Below are 15778 nucleotides of genomic sequence, written 5' to 3' on the forward strand. Positions count from 1 at the left end.
ACCCCTGCAGAATGAATACAGCAAAATATTACAGGGGCTTCCAGGAAGTTGCAGGAAGGGACTGAAGTTGTCCCAACCTCCCTACCTTAATTAGTGATTTGTGTCTGGGCTCTGCAAAAGTTTGGATTTTCCTGGATTTATTTTTTGATAACCTCTGCAGATGTGATGTCTGGGACAGGGCTGCTTGGACAACTGTTTATTGCAGCTGATATATTCTCTTCTTGACCTCCTGACTCTCATCTAGTGTCTTGAATCACTTGGGAATAACTCATGCCTCAGCTCTCAGTTCCTTCTTAGTTTCACTATCAGCCAGCTCAATGTTCACCTTCCTTCAGAGTTACAGGAAATGAAGATCTTCTTAGATAACATAAGTGCAGATGAGCAGTGTGTTTGGTCTATAGGGAAATAATGTGAACAGAGAGATATTACAGATAGTAAAAATAGATGTGAGTTTCAGAGGTAGTTCTTGTAATTATTTTTTCCTCTTTGATTCTAAAGCATATTTAATGGTGTTGCATGGTTTAGTGAAAACTTCCAAAATTTAACTCAAGTCATGCAGGCTTTCACTCTTTATGGGATTGATTGTACAGATAATATATGCAGCAAATTTGCCATAACCCCTGGGGATATTCTTAGCAAGGAATGATGTAAAGGGCTGTCGTCCACGATCAGTTAACTGCTGCAAATGAGTTAATGGCATTTTTTTAGCACCAGTAAAACATTAAAAAGAAAGCACAAATAGTCAGGAAAAAGACGGGTTTAATGAACTAGAAAATCTACATCGTTGTGGAGAGCGATAGGAAACATACAGTGTGCTGGCAGTATTCCAAACTTAATTCAGTTTATGTCCTGGATAACTAGATTTGACTCTTCAGTAATAAAAATGTGTAATGCCAGTTACATAGTTCTCTTCATCAGAGAAAGGAGCATTGCTTGGGAACGAAAATGTTTAAGTCCCAGCAGAGGGCAAGAAGGGCTGCTGTGACTGCTATCATTCCACACAGGGGTTATTTATTGCCTCTTTTATGGAATTTGCACCACACCAGAATTTAGATGAGCTCATGTACAGTGTACAATGCACAGTGACTCGGAGCTAAGTGGTTATGAAAGACATGACGTTTGTGCGCTCATGGTGCCAGGTTTTAATGACTGAAGAATATGCATGTCTGTGTGAAGAATTATCAATGTAAGATTTTAGTCTGCAGTTTGTAGATACTTTTTAGGACGTACCAATATCTTTGCAATGAAATGAATTAATGAAAATTAATTCTGCTCTCTGTACTTGAGACATTTATTTCTTTAGGAATTGCTTTCTGTACACATCTTCTTTTTGTGTCCAGTTCTTGAATGTAAAATGAAAGAAAACTTACAATTTTGGTATTTCATTGGTGGTATTACTAACTTCTGATTTGATCACTGGGGATTAGGTTCTTGGGGAGGCAGGACAGAGGAGTTTTCGTTAAGCAAAACCAGATGCAGCTGACTGTTGTTTAAGCCAATTTACTTTAAAATAAGTTTGATTGTTACTATGTCTGAAATCTGAATTTTTGTTGCTATGGTAAAAGTAACATGACATAATAGTATCTCCTGATTAGTTTAATTTGGAAATTAGCATCTTATTTTGGCTTGTCTTGTGCTCAATTTGTAAAGTAATAGAGTGAGATTTTGAAAATTAATAAATTTTTCTCTTGCTTGATTGTAATATGAGGGCAGGATGGAAATAGTACTTCAGAGAATGTTCAGTTTCTCAGTTTCATTAACATTTTACTCTTTTTAACACTGTGTAGATAGGTCTTTCTAACATGTTAGAATAACAGGACTACTAAATGATGTATAAATAAAGAGCTTGTTTTAGATTTTGAATAATATTCTGATGTGGTTCTATATCCAGTTTGGGAAACAAATTAAAGCATAACATGCCAGAAGTTGTTCAAGTCTTCCTGAAATAACTTTTTCCTTATTTGTCTTGTTTCATGCAGGCTTTTCTTCACCGAATGATCCAATGTGCTGCAGCCAAAGTGGATAAAAACGTCACAGAAGAAACAGTTAAGGTTAGTCTCCTAGTTGCATTTTTTTCTTCTGTTTTGTATCTGATGTTTCACTTATGTATGTTTTATTCTTTTGCAGATGTTGTTTTCAAATATTGAAGATATTCTCGCAGTTCACAAAAACTTCCTGTCCCTTGTGGAGGACTGTTTACAGCCAGAACCCAATGCACAGCATGAAGTTGGAACCTGCTTTCTGAATTATGTACGCTATCTTTTATTTCAGCCTTTTTTTCATGTCTTTCTTTTATTTTTTGCTTTTATTAATTACTATCATTATGATAAGTGTGCATAGTCATGAAGCCTAACTATGGCTTGATTGCATAATGAAGTTCATCTCTTGGTTACTGTCATGTCCAAGAAAAAGAAAGAGATGGGAGGACAGTGAAGAAATAACGTATTAAATGACACTTTAGGTGTTTCATCATTTTTATATTCACCAGATCAGCTCAGGCTGACAAACTGAGCCCTGCAACTTGGGCAAAGCTGTTCCTATGTGTCAGATGGAGGTACAAGGTTGCATGCAGCAAGAGTAGTACTATCTTTTTGTTCCCCCTTAGTGCTATGCAAAAATGTGAATATTGAGTAAAGAATTGTAAATACTGGATCAAATACCTCCATGGTTCTGGATTGTGAAGACATTTTATTTCCAGCCACTGCAGTACCTCTACAAACAAGTGTGTTTGTGTGTCCTGTAGTAATTGGTTTCTAGGAGTATTATTTTTCCTGTTGGAGCAAAACAAGGATGTTACTGTTACAGCGCTCTGCAAAATGAAGACAAATGGGTTTGCTCTCAGTTGTAGACTTAACAAAAAGTCCAGGTTTCATTGTTATCTCTGGTTAGAGTCCCATTTGTTTTTTAAGTCTTTAATTATTCATTGTGGCAGGAGAAATCTATTAATGGAACAGAAGTTGAATGACATGAGTTTTTAACTTTACAGAAAAACGGATCATGTTTGAAAACAAGTGTTAGCAGCAAATTGGGTAATAATGTCAACAAATTAGCCATTCATTTTGCATTTTCTTCATGTATGTTTTTATCCTGTTTGTTTGTGGGAGTGCAGCACAGGCTGGGATCTATCCAACTGGGGCTCAGCTCTGTGGAAAGAGACCTCAGTGTCCTGGTGGACCACCATCCCAATATGATTGAACAGTGTGCTGCTGTGACAGAAAAAATAAAGCCAAGAACATGCTGGGTTGCAACAGTTAGAGCATCACCAGCAGAGATAGAGATCATTATCACTGTCTGCTCAGTGCTTGTCAGGCCACAGCTGGAGTTCTGTGTTCAGCTGGAATTCTGTGGTCCCTGCTGTACAAAAGAGATGTGGACAGTCTGGACAGGTTTAAGAGAAGAGCCACAAGGATGATCATGGAAAGTGTTCCATGTGTATGCCTGAGAGAACTGACTTGAGAAAGGAAGGCTTAAATGAGACTTTATCTGTATGTTCCAGTATTTAAAGGTGGCTACAAAGATGGAGACTCTCATTTTACAGAATGACATGAATAATAGGAGGGGTAATGGGTACAAGTTTCTCCCGGTGAAATTCCAATTGGACACCAAAGAAAAATTTTTCACAGTGAGAACAATCAGCCATTGGAATAATCTCCCCAGGGAAGTGGTGGATTTGTCAACATTGGACACATTTAAGATTCCACTGGACAGGATTCTGGGCCGTCTTGTCTAGACCATGCTCTTGCCAAGAGAGGTTGGACCAGATGATCCCTGAGGTCCCTTTCAACCTTGTTTTCTATGAATCTGTGTTTGAAATTCCCAAGTGGTGCTTCCAGACTGTTCATAATTTGAGGCTAGACCTCAAATAATAAATGTATGAAGAAGAGCTGACTTTCTAGAATGAAGGCCATATTAGCTTTGCAAAGAGTTCATTCCATGTTTTATTAATTTAAAAAAATCAAAATGACAAGTGAAAAACAATGTCTCTTTTTGTTTCTGCAGAAAGAGAAATTCCGTATCTATGATGAGTACTGTAGCAACCATGAGAAGGCACAGAAAGTTCTTCTTGACCTGAACAAAATAAGAACAGTGCGGACGTTTCTTTTGGTAAATAAACTTTGAGTTCGTGTTTCTAACTTCGTATTTTTAGATTTTTCTTTTCACCTCCACCATGTAACAAGTACAAGCACACCTGCAAGTGGTTAGCAGGCAATTTTAGGTGGGGGTGGTGTTTCCAGAGGAAGAGGGTGGTTAAATAATATTTTCATTGCTGTGCTTGGATCTGTGGGTAATACAGAATTAGGCAGTGTACCTTGAAGATACTGGCTAGGATACAAGGGTGTGACTCTCTAGAAAGGGCAAAGAATAGGATAAAATAGATGAGGAGTGATAGGGAAAGGAATTGTAGGAAGGAGCTGGAGAACTCAGCAGAACTTCTGAAGGGGATGTCCACATTCTGCTACTGTAGCCACTGCTGTTGCAGACAGAAACATCTTTTGTTTTGCATCAAGTAGCCATTTGAATTTTAGATGCTGACTTAATCCAAGGTGAAAGAAACAGCTCCACAAGTAGTCTTTCACTTTATAAGACAAGTAAGGAGGGGTTTGAAAATGTTAAGTCTGATAGTCCTCATGGTTTTTTAACAGCAAAACAAATTTTCATGTAAATACTGAGTTTGCTAATAGTTGACTTTAGTTGTCAAAAGCAGGATTCAGTGTGGAATGACTTTTGAGTTTCCTCCATGGTGTCCTGTGGTATAAAGGTTAGCTTTGAAATGAGTGGTCTACTATATTGAAAATTAAATACCTGAGCAAGTGTCCATGGATATGCTATCACATTTTGGAGTGATCAGATTTGATCATTGTGTTTTGGGACTGGAGAACAAATGACCCTTTCAGCAAAGCATCACAGATGTGTTTGAGGAAAAAAGATTCTGCCAACACTGACAGTATCACAAGTCTTCAGTTAATTTTATTAATTATTTTTAGCATGCAGTAGGGTTCCACTACTGCTGTTGACAGAGTTCTTGGTGAAGTCCTATTGCATCACACTGATGCTTTGAAAGATACCAGAGCTGACTCCCCAGCTGCACTTACTTACAGCCAAGTTAATGAGCAGTTTGGGAATTTCCTTATTGTGGGAGATACTGTGTGACATGAGGCACCATCTGCCTTTTTGCTAAGAATCTCTTACACAGAAATGGTGATTCACAGTTAAAGACTGCTTCAAAATTGTTCTATTTTTCCTCAGTGGTTGACACAATATCTGTCACTTTGTCCCAGACTGGGGAGTTTCATACATGTGATTCTTGTATTGGGAGCAGCATGGCCAGACTCAAGAAGAAAGGGTGAATTCTGACTACAGAGGCAAAAAGCAAAATACTGGAGAAAGATGGCAAAGAGCTTGTTTTGTGGTAAAAGAAGCCAAGTGTGCCATTGTGGCAGTTCATGGTGTGTCTGTTTTAGGTGCTCTGGAGCACATGCAGAGGTCTTTCTCTTCTGGTTTGGGTCCCTCATGGATTTAGAGCATGATTTGAAAGCACTGTCAATGCCTTCTGGGTACACCAAAGGATTTGGGTCATTAGCGTTGTGGTTATCTATAAATTACTGGGAGCTGAAGCCAGAACTTTTGAGGCTTTGAGTATAGAGGCAGTTGTTGTAACAACTATAGTCTGCATTGCCATTATCTTACTGTGTCTTTATCAGTAAAGCTTTTGTGTTTGGAAGTGAAATCCTTTAGGCTAAAGCATCCTTTAGGATAGGCCAGAAGCTGGTTAAGCATGAGTACAAAGCAGAGACTTAAGAGTGGTTGTGGACACCCCCAGCAGCGCTGGTTGTAGGAGAGGTGTGTTGGGTGGCCAGCCAGTTGTGCAGCCTCTGTTCCATCCACAATGTGTCTGCATCCAGATCTGTGGCCTGTGTCTACATCTCATCTGGCTGCCTTAAACTGATTTTCTTTAGTGTCCTCAGTTTAGACAACTTGTTCTTTGAAGCTGAGATTATCTCATGCCATTGCATCACAATTCCTTCTGATCTCTCCATAAAATAATTGCCATCACTACTTTAGGTCTTTTTGTACTTACACTTTAATTCCACCAATTCCAAATATTTGCTGGGATGTGCTTTGTGTGTTTTCTTATCCCCAAAAGCCCTTATTCTTTTCTCTCTCTCAGCTACTTTTATTGGGTACTTCCACCCAAAGTTTAATTTACTCTCTGCTTCCATAATCAGATGTCTTGTCGAAATTTTTTAATAGCCTTTTGCCCATTACTTCAGGCTATTTTATTCATTTCACATCAAATTTAAATATAGAAGCATGAAAATAGAACATGTTTTTTTTTTTGAGGTGTGTAACAAAAAATTAAATGTTAATAGGATGGCCAAGTTCAAACATTCAAACCATCTTTGATACTACTTAATGCTACAAACACTTTTTAGAAACAGCGTCAGCTGTAGTGGTCACCCTGAAATATTTTTATTTTTGTTTGTTGAAGTCTGAAAGCATACTTTGAGCATTTTTACTGTTTTTTAGTTTCAAACTGTAAGAAAAAGTCCTCTTTATCAGACTGGATGAAGACGGTAATAAGGCAAGAGGCCTGCATTCTGCCTTTTTGACTTCCTTGTCATGTGTAATAGCCTGTGCATGTGTTCAAGACTGTACTTTTGACAGTCTTGCAAACCTCCCTCCTTATATATGTATTTACACAGTTTGTGTATGGTTTAGCCAAACATTGCTGTATACCTATGCTCTTGTCTTCATTTCTGATAATTTTCTTGGGATTTTTCAATAATTTGTGAACCCGTTCCCTCTCCAGAACTGCATGCTCCTTGGAGGACGCAAGAGCACAGATGTACCCCTGGAGGGATATCTAGTGACACCAATACAGAGAATATGCAAGTATCCCCTTCTTTTGAAGGTACTCACCAGATTTTTATTGAGGACTTTATACTTCCTGTATAAAACTGGTTGCTAAGCATGTTTCTGAACCCCAGGAACAATCCTTCTAGGCAGTGAATTATCTCTTTATTAAGATATTGGACCCAGCCTTGCTCCCATTAAAGCTGGTGGCAAGTCTTGTGACATCAGTATTAAAAGAACTGAGGAGCTTGGCTGGATTGAGATGATTAGCTCTGTTCTGCTTGTAGTTGTAAGGTTGCCTCCCCATTGTTGGGCAGAAGTGAGCCATTGGGGAGAGTTTAATGAGACTAATTTCAGCTGGGTTCAATCGTGCCCTTGCTTAGAATGCTTGGGATAGCAGAGTTTGTTGGGGGTGTACTTTGATGATGCTAATTTACCATCAACAAACTGAAAATGAAAAATATTAATGGATTTTTTTTTTACAAGATAAACTGTGGAGTAACAGGTGCTGTAAATGGTTTTATGTACAATTATATGTTTGTTGTTATCATATTGTGACAGCTTAAATAAATGAAAAATGATAATGTGGTGATAAATAGTAGATATTCAAACATCTGAATTTGCAATTTACCCTCTTAGGAAATAAAATACAAGAAAGAAAGCAAGTATTTTAAGCAAATTGTTAACAAATTAAGATCTTGTATTGCTATTGTTCCAAACTCTGAGAGGAAAAGCAGAGCAGATTCTACTCTAAAAGCTACCTGAAAAATGACTATTGGACAGTATTTTTCACAATGCATTTGTGAGTGTTGATTTGCCATGTTGCCAGTTGTGAGGCATATGACATAAAAAAAAATCTAGTAAGAAACAGGTCAGAATAAAAAAGTTTTTAAAACAGATTAAAAATGTAATCGTTACAATGAGGTGTGAGTCATCTGAGATAGCTGTGGCTTTACAGTTCCCTTGGTCTATTCTGAAGTTATTTTTCTATTCTATTTTTGAAAGGCGTACAGATAAAACAGGGAAAAATGACTAATGAATTACTCTAGAGCAATGAAATGAATATATTAAGAAAATTTAAATACAGGGTGTGGTGGCAGCAGGGTTAGGGCTTTGCTGAAGGCTGTTCTCAGTCAGCCCAGCTAAATGGGGAGTTGGTAGCTTGAGATGGGAAATCTCAAACAAATGCTGGTGGCTCCACTTTTGTTTATCAGCATGGCTGCCAGTGCATCTGAAATGAGTGAGTCACCTAAGCTATTGTTCACTGCTTTGCTGCATTGCATGAGGTTAAACAATAGTGTGGAGCTGAAGGAATGTGTTTTCGGCCCTGAGTTGCAGGGAAGGCAGGTGTTAATTTTGACATGAGCGATCTACTGGTTGTTTAAGCAGAGTTGTTATCCTTGCTCTTGAGAGTTGTATCCTGCAGAATGTAAAAAACAAACCCAAACCTCGAAGCTCAACATGAGGAAACATTGTTGGAGGAGAAAGTAGCTGAAATGCAAACTTCTTCCAAAGTCATGATGATCATTTATTGTTAATAATTAGTTACTCTTGAGTGTCCTACTAGGAGCATTTTAGAAGGGTTACTGCTTTTCTGCTTAGTAAAAGAGAAGAGTGGCTATTTTCTTTTTGTATGCTGGTTTGATTTAAGTCTCCTGTAATGGACCTTTAGAGATCAAAGACTGGTTTCTTTTTTTCTTTTCTTTTATTTTTTCCTATTTTTCTGTGTCTAAATAGGAATTACTGAAGCGGACTCCAAGGAAGCACAGTGACTATGCAGCCCTAATGGAAGCTCTCCAGGCCATGAAAGCTGTCTGTTCCAACATAAATGAGGCCAAGAGACAAATGGAAAAATTAGAATTTTTGGAAGAATGGCAGTCTCACGTTGAAGGATGGGAGGTACCGTCATTACCGTCATAAGATTTGTTGCTTTCTCTGTTGAGGAGAGAGTAACAGTTTTCCACAAGTGTGTGCTGCACTGTTTTTGTGATCCTTAGGTGCTGTCAAGTCCACAGTTCTGTGAGTTTACCGCATTTGAGATCTACTCTGTAAATTAAGTTTTCCATGACTGAGCAATACTGTATGAAATAGCAGACTTCAAGGGAAGATAGTTATTTAGCATTCGTATTAACATATATCTGTGCACACAGACACATTTATAAATCCTAATTTAAATGCTGATTTTATTTTACTGCTGTCTATGCTGGCCTAGCAGCTTTTGGTGTGGTCAAAGAATATTTTGCTTATTGTTTATTATTGGTTAAGCATTGAACCTGTAAGTTTTTGTCGGCTTGTTGGTAGTCCCTTAATATTGGGGGAACTAACCTGATTTAAACACATTCAATGGAATCTCTATGAGATTTGTGGGTTTTTTTAATGATTTGCAAATGCAAGAACTTTAGTGCTTCAACCAAGTTTTGTGAAGTAACCATAGATCTGGTTCTGAGTTAGAATTTTAAGTAGTAACCAGAAGAGCCACGATTAAGTAGTTGTAGCATCAAAATCTTCCTTTTTAACTATTCTGAGCACCATAATTAGTTCATATAGAAAGACAGGTGCAGATAAGAGTGTATCTTTAAATTCCCTTGGTTGTTTTGTATTGATGTGTCTAAGCTGACTGCACTGGAGTAGAAGGCAAACACAAAATTTCAATGAAAGAAATATAAAGCAAACAGTGTAACCATATTCAAAACTGACTTAAAAAACCAAAAGTACCCAGGCTTTTTAAGAGGCAGATTTTAACCTGGAAGCAATCCTTTGCTTTTTGAATACTTTGCTCAAATATGCTTCTTCTCTTCCTGAGAAAGGTACTTAAGAACTGGAGAAATAGGTTTTATCTCTTTAAGCTTTGTGGGAGGCTTGCAGGCAGGGAGATGTAGCAAGAAAAATGTGTTTGTTGCATGTTGGTCTGGTACTGAAAGACCTCAGTCTATATGGTGGGAAATTTCCTTTGTAGGGTGCCTAGGGAAGGAAGGGTTGGGGATGTGCATGGGACACAGATGGGACACTGAAGCAGAGAAAGCCTCAAGACAAAGCAGTCTGAACTTTGAGAGAGTTCCCCACAAAGTCTGACAAATAACAATTAGAACACTGACTAGAATTGACAACTTTTAAGTAGATATTTGTAGTAGTAGGTAAAAAAGCAGAAATAAGAAATAGTTTGTGCATGGCTTTATTCCCTCCCTACACCTCCTGATTTTACTGTACCTGCTGTTTCTTGAACTTTGCTGTGCCTAAGAATGTGCTCTGGTTCTGCAGTACTGGATTTAGCTCTTCCCTGTCATCCAGAAGGGTTCAGCAGAAAAAGCCACTATCTGAAAGGAGATCTGGACAAAGACACCCCCTAAATACTACCCATGACACCACATAATTATTTTCTGTATGCTCCATGTGAAATCTCCTGATCTGTGGACTTTTGCAAATGTGTGGTTTGTTGTTAATTGAGTAGTGTAGGAAGATTTGGTTCATTCTAAATGTGGATTTAGTGACTAATTTTACTTCAATCAAAATTCTTCATGTTTCTTCAGTGCATTTTGTGATTTGAAATGCTTCACTTCAGGTATTTTTTCCTTGTGTAGAGGCATTTTCAAGAGCTGCTTTTCCATTTCTGGTAAATCATTTCATGCTGGAGCTCAGTGCATTGTAATGTTTTGCTGCAGGATGGTCACTGTGAAATACCACTAAAATTTACTGTGCATCATGAGAAGGAGTTTTAGCAAGTAGAAAAGTGATATAATTGCTGGTCCATATTCAGACACTACTTTCTGCACTTATTTGTAACCTTCTATCTGAAATAAAAGAAAATAATTCAAAGCAAATGCTATTGTATTGTTTGTAGGATTTTAAAAAAGAGAGGACTAATAGAAAGTAAATTTCTAAATGTTCAAATGGAGAGGAGCTCTAGTTAACATCACTTAACAGCTCCTCCTCTAGACTAGGTGAAAATGTGTTTATTCTTAAAATTAGCTTGAAGTTGCTATTATCAGCAGTACCTTGTGAAGGTTAGTATAGCTCAACATTTAAATGTTTCTGTGATAAACTCATGATAGAACCAATTGCAAGTTAAGTGCTCAATACTTTATGGCAAGGAAATTTGCTAAATAATCCTTATTGTCTATCACCACTTTATTCCTTCTATTATTTTTAACTTTTCAATTAAATTTTCTATTGCACTACAGTGATTAAAATTCTTCTACCTGCTTCCATTGTCTGAGTCATAGATATTTTTCAAATCCTTTTTAATGAACACACTCAAGTATAAAGTTACAGTATTATTAACTCAATGCATTATTAGTCATATCAGTTGGTTAAGAACTTACTGTTCTCAAACCTCTATCAGGGAATGCCCTTTCCTGCATTAAGTTTCTTCTGAATTCTAGGTAGAACATCTGGTAGGAAATATGGTTGCTTTTGGAAATGTGTTAATGAGCAAAGGTAACAATAAAGAAAGAATGGTAACAGTATGGAAGTAAGCATTTGAAACAGACTTATTCTCCTTGTGCTCAGAATGTATTCTCTACTCGGTAACAAAGTAATTTCCTACCAGCTTTGGTGGGTTGTTTGTTTGGTTTTTGTTTTATTTTTTCCATCTCCATTCTTCCTAGATTTCATTTTAGGGTTTCATGTACGCTTGAACTCTGAAAGAGTGCCATTGTCTTAAAATAGGATGTTTCCAGTAGGGTTATGTGGTGTTTATTGTATTTTAGCTGATTGGGTTTGATATCATATGGCAACCACAGGGTGCACAATCTGGCAAAATTGCCTTGATCTTAAGATGTGCATCTTTTTCAGACATAGTGTAAGGTTAGTCCTTGAAGTGGTAAGAATTCCAGGACATGTATATGAGCTGACAGTATTTGAAGGATTCCCAACAACAACTACAAAAAAAAAAATTCCTGAATGCAATGTTTGAGAGTGGATTTAATTAAATAAACATCTGGTTTTCTGCAGTGCTGAAAATAAAGAGGCAAACTTGTTGGAGATTTCCTTCCAGAAGGAAATGCTTAGCACATTGCTTGGCCCCAACTAGAAGGAAAGGGAAAAAAATAAAGACTATTTTTAGAATCTGATCAAAGCATGACTTGAATTCCTATACTTAAGTGTCATAAAATGAAGCTTGTGTTTATTATGATAAAAATACGAATTCATGGAAAAAAAGGAACATCTGTTTCAAGAAAGATGATTTTGAATATAATGACCTTCTCACTTAATTTCCTAAGTGGTTTAATTTATTGGCCTGAATTCAGAACTTGTGTAGGTGGCTGTCTCAGTTGCAGCTCAAGGAGTCTGTCAGTAAAATTTGCGTGGATGTTTCAGTGAGAGAAGAAAAAATTGTTGCATTTGTTGTAAGCTGGAAGCTGAACAACCCAATGTGAGTCATAGGCCACTTAGTGACAGTAGCATGGGGTATTCTGTTCCTTTCCATTCCAGATAATACTCATTGATGTGATTCCCTATCATCAAGTAATATTTTACCTGAGATACAGTCTCTGTCTTTCCAGTGCTGTTATTTTTTGATATGGTCCTGGTAGCCCGCATTTCAGACCTCTCACCTGAGCTGTTTCCTTAGTTAGAATCATAGGTGACGCCTGTGGTTATCAGAAAGGTTTTCAGAAGCCAGTTATTCCTAAATAGCCATCAGGCTCCAAGATTTGATGGGCTTTTAATTTCCATACCAGCTGTCCTCAAAGGGCACAGAGTATTTGTTTGAGGTGCTGCCCACAGAAGAGGGTTGCTGTACAGTCTTTAGTGACCTAGTAGGACAGATGGAGGCAAAATTAGTCCAGATTCACAGTATAAGCCTGCTTTTCAGGTTGTTTTTTCCCCCAACTGAATTATTTATGTGATTTGTTGGAAGATGATTTGAATAGATTTGTTTCTACAATACATGGCATTTTCAAATTGACAGATTACAAAATCACTGGTTTCACTGAAAATAGGCCATGATTTCTACTTGCAGGTACTTTAAATATACAGAGGCATGAATAGCATAGTAGTAGTGATTTTACACTTAGGTTGAGCAGCTCTATCATCTCCTCTTACAAGCGCTGAGTTTAAATGTCCATGAAAACTTGGAAATAGCAAATTGCTTTTAAGTTCAAGTTGCTCATATTGGAAATTCCTAGGGTAGTTTGAGTGTGAATGCTTAATGAAAACACATTTGTATCAGAAAGCTTTGGTAATACTTGTTTCAAAGATGTTGTAGGTAGCGTAGCTCAGTTTTAGCTGTGCAGCAGAAAGTCTCACCTGCTTCTGAGATGGGGGTGACTTCTCGTTTGTTACTGCAGCCTTGACTCTTCCCCATGAGAGGGACAGCTTGGAGCTGGATAAGAGAATTGTCCTGCTGGGCTGGATATCAGCTGTAGCTTGGTGTTTCTGGTGAGAACCCCTGGGAGGGTTAAGGTGTAGCTCCATCCTTCATGAAAGCTTGTTATGGTTGTCAGCCCTTTGAATTGCACGGTATATTTGGCAGTGCTTGTGTGTGCTCTCTGCTTCACCCTTCTTCAGGCATGTTTTTCATCTCCAAGGGATGTGGTGGAGATCAGATCAGATGTAGAAACAGCACTGTTTCAGATAATATACCCTTCCATTTCTGTCCATTTCTGCTCTATGCCCACCTAAAGTCTAGAAACAGGCAAGTCCTAAGTATTACATAGGCAGGGAAGTGACAGGGGATTTTTCTGCACTTGGAGTGTTATGGAGGACAACAAGATGTGACTTCTGGTCCTGTTTTCTTATTCCCTTGGACTTCAGCAAATAAAACAGCCCTAACAAAATTCACTGACCTGCAATCACACCAGCATGGGTTTTGATCTTGTCAGAAGGTATCTGAGAGGTGACATTGACACTGTTCAGTCTTTGGATGAAATGTCTCAGAGGGAAAAAAGTACCTCTAGAACCTTGTTTTTATCACCTAGCAGCATATTCTACAAAGGGACCAAAACTAGGAGGATAACAAAGGGTAATAATGTGGGACAGATGTCCCTCACTGCCACACTGTCATGTCAAACTTGAATAATGAATGAGGTGATTGTAAATAAGTCAGGTAGTCTGAATTATATATACTTAAAATATGTATTAAATGTGTTATTTTATGACAAGATGCTGGCGCAGTAGCAGATCTTGTTAGGACTGTTGGGAAAAGGCTGTGTTTTTCTATGCTGAAAATGAAATTCTTCAATAAGAAAGGACAAAATTTTTTATAAAATCCTTTCTATGAAAAGAATTCCGTCCTTTTTTAGAAAGCTGAAACTTCTTGTACAATTCTGAAGCCTTAAGCTGATATTTTTTGGCTTCCTTACAAAAAGCTACTATTTTTCTGCCAAGTTGAAGTTTTGTGTAAAAAACAAACCGAGACCCTTTAGAAAGTATCCAACCTTTTAAAATGCAAATTGTTAGTAAGTACTATTCCAGCAAATTTGAAACACAGAATAAGATATTGTTTACTCTTTAATACACAAAAGCAATGAAATGGAATGGAAAAAAGTGACCTGTTTTTCTGTAATTATAGTCAACAAGCATTACACACAGCCCTAATTTATGCCTAATTTATATCACTAAGTGTGCTTTTAAAATGTTTCAGTGTTTGATTTTGAATAAAACTGTAAAATTAGCATGCTGTTACTGATGCTGTCTTAAGAAGGGAAATGTGCTGTAGTGGCTATAGGTGCCATTCATCTTTGGCTTGTTTGATCACTTGATCCTGGATGGAAGCTGTAGTGGTTAGTTAGTACAGACCCTGCAGTGGCTTTGCTTGGAGACCTGGATTGTGTTCCAGTGTGATGGTTGTGCAATCTCACTTATCTCTGTAAACAGACTGCATTCTCCTTAGGACAGCCTGAGCTATTGCTCAATATTCACAGCTGTGACATACAAAGGATGGACAGAAGGATGAAGAACTGTGAGAGCAGAATGTGTGTTTGCTTCTTGGCTCTTAATTGAATCCATTTTTCTTTGGACTACTGTGGTTAGATCAAGAAGGGGAAGTAACTGCAGCTATCACATGCCTAAACCATTCAGAACATGTGTAGATGATGAGAGCCCTGGTTTTTCAGGTTTTCCAAGAAGGCTTTGACTCCCTCAAGTCAGGAAGCTTCAAACCCTGGGTGTGTGCTTGTTGCAGCCAGCACAATAGACAATAAAATTATCAATAGGCTTGCATGTCTGGATGGGCATGCACTTGGACAGCAGCTCTGCCCCACAGGAGCATGATTTTTCAGACTAGCAAAATGCACCTCAGAGTTCAAGGTAGGCTTCCTTGAGAAGTAAATTTCTCTTTACAAGACATACAGGTACCATGAATTTTTCATATTTTGTTTTTGGAAAATATTTTCCTTTGTTAAGGTTGCCTCTCTTTCATTAAATTTTACGAAAATGCCTGACAGCTTTTTTACATGAATGAACTGTCTTGAAGCAAAAATGAGGCATTGGAAGTTTAATCCTAAACATCTAAACCTTACCAAAATTCTGATGTCTTTGGAGTACGTTAGGAGGAAATGTACTAGACTGTCCTAGCTGCACGTGCCACTCTTAGCTTTCCCCAAGTTTTATATCTTGTTGGGTTTTAATTTTTGCTTCTGTGCTTAGCCTATTCTAGTGTAGAAGTATCTACCCTTAGTCATGTTCAAGCCCCAGGTTGCTTCAGCTTCCAATTTCATCTTGGCATAGATTATGTCTTGTAAAGCCCCATTTTCACACATTTCTGAATCAAGTTACTGAGGATAGGAGTTATTGGATAGAGTTGGCCTGATTTTCAGGAGAGGTCTTTTCACAAAAGTAATATAATTTGGAAACTTTTTGTGATTAAACTGTCTATTCACAAAGCTAGTATTAAGCATCATTACAGATGATTGCATAATTACAATGCAATAAATTACCATGACTTGTTCTTTACAGATAATTGTTATACTTGTGAGTTTGTATA

The 15778-nt window shown here is 37.7% G+C and overlaps 1 protein-coding gene across 2 annotated transcripts in view; it reads left to right on the forward strand.

Moving 5' to 3' along the window:
- Window positions 1–15778, forward strand: part of PREX2 (phosphatidylinositol-3,4,5-trisphosphate dependent Rac exchange factor 2) — a 176244-nt gene that overhangs the window by 47078 nt on the left and 113388 nt on the right. For both annotated transcript variants that reach the window (XM_064706194.1, XM_064706193.1), the window contains exons 3-7: window positions 1980–2051; window positions 2128–2250; window positions 4000–4104; window positions 6812–6913; window positions 8593–8754. In XM_064706194.1, the coding sequence (XP_064562264.1) occupies window positions 1980–2051; window positions 2128–2250; window positions 4000–4104; window positions 6812–6913; window positions 8593–8754 (564 nt within the window). The remainder of the gene's footprint in view (window positions 1–1979; window positions 2052–2127; window positions 2251–3999; window positions 4105–6811; window positions 6914–8592; window positions 8755–15778) is intronic.

Source organism: Zonotrichia leucophrys, chromosome 2 (assembly GCF_028769735.1).
Source record: "Zonotrichia leucophrys gambelii isolate GWCS_2022_RI chromosome 2, RI_Zleu_2.0, whole genome shotgun sequence".
Lineage (NCBI taxonomy): Eukaryota > Metazoa > Chordata > Aves > Passeriformes > Passerellidae > Zonotrichia > Zonotrichia leucophrys.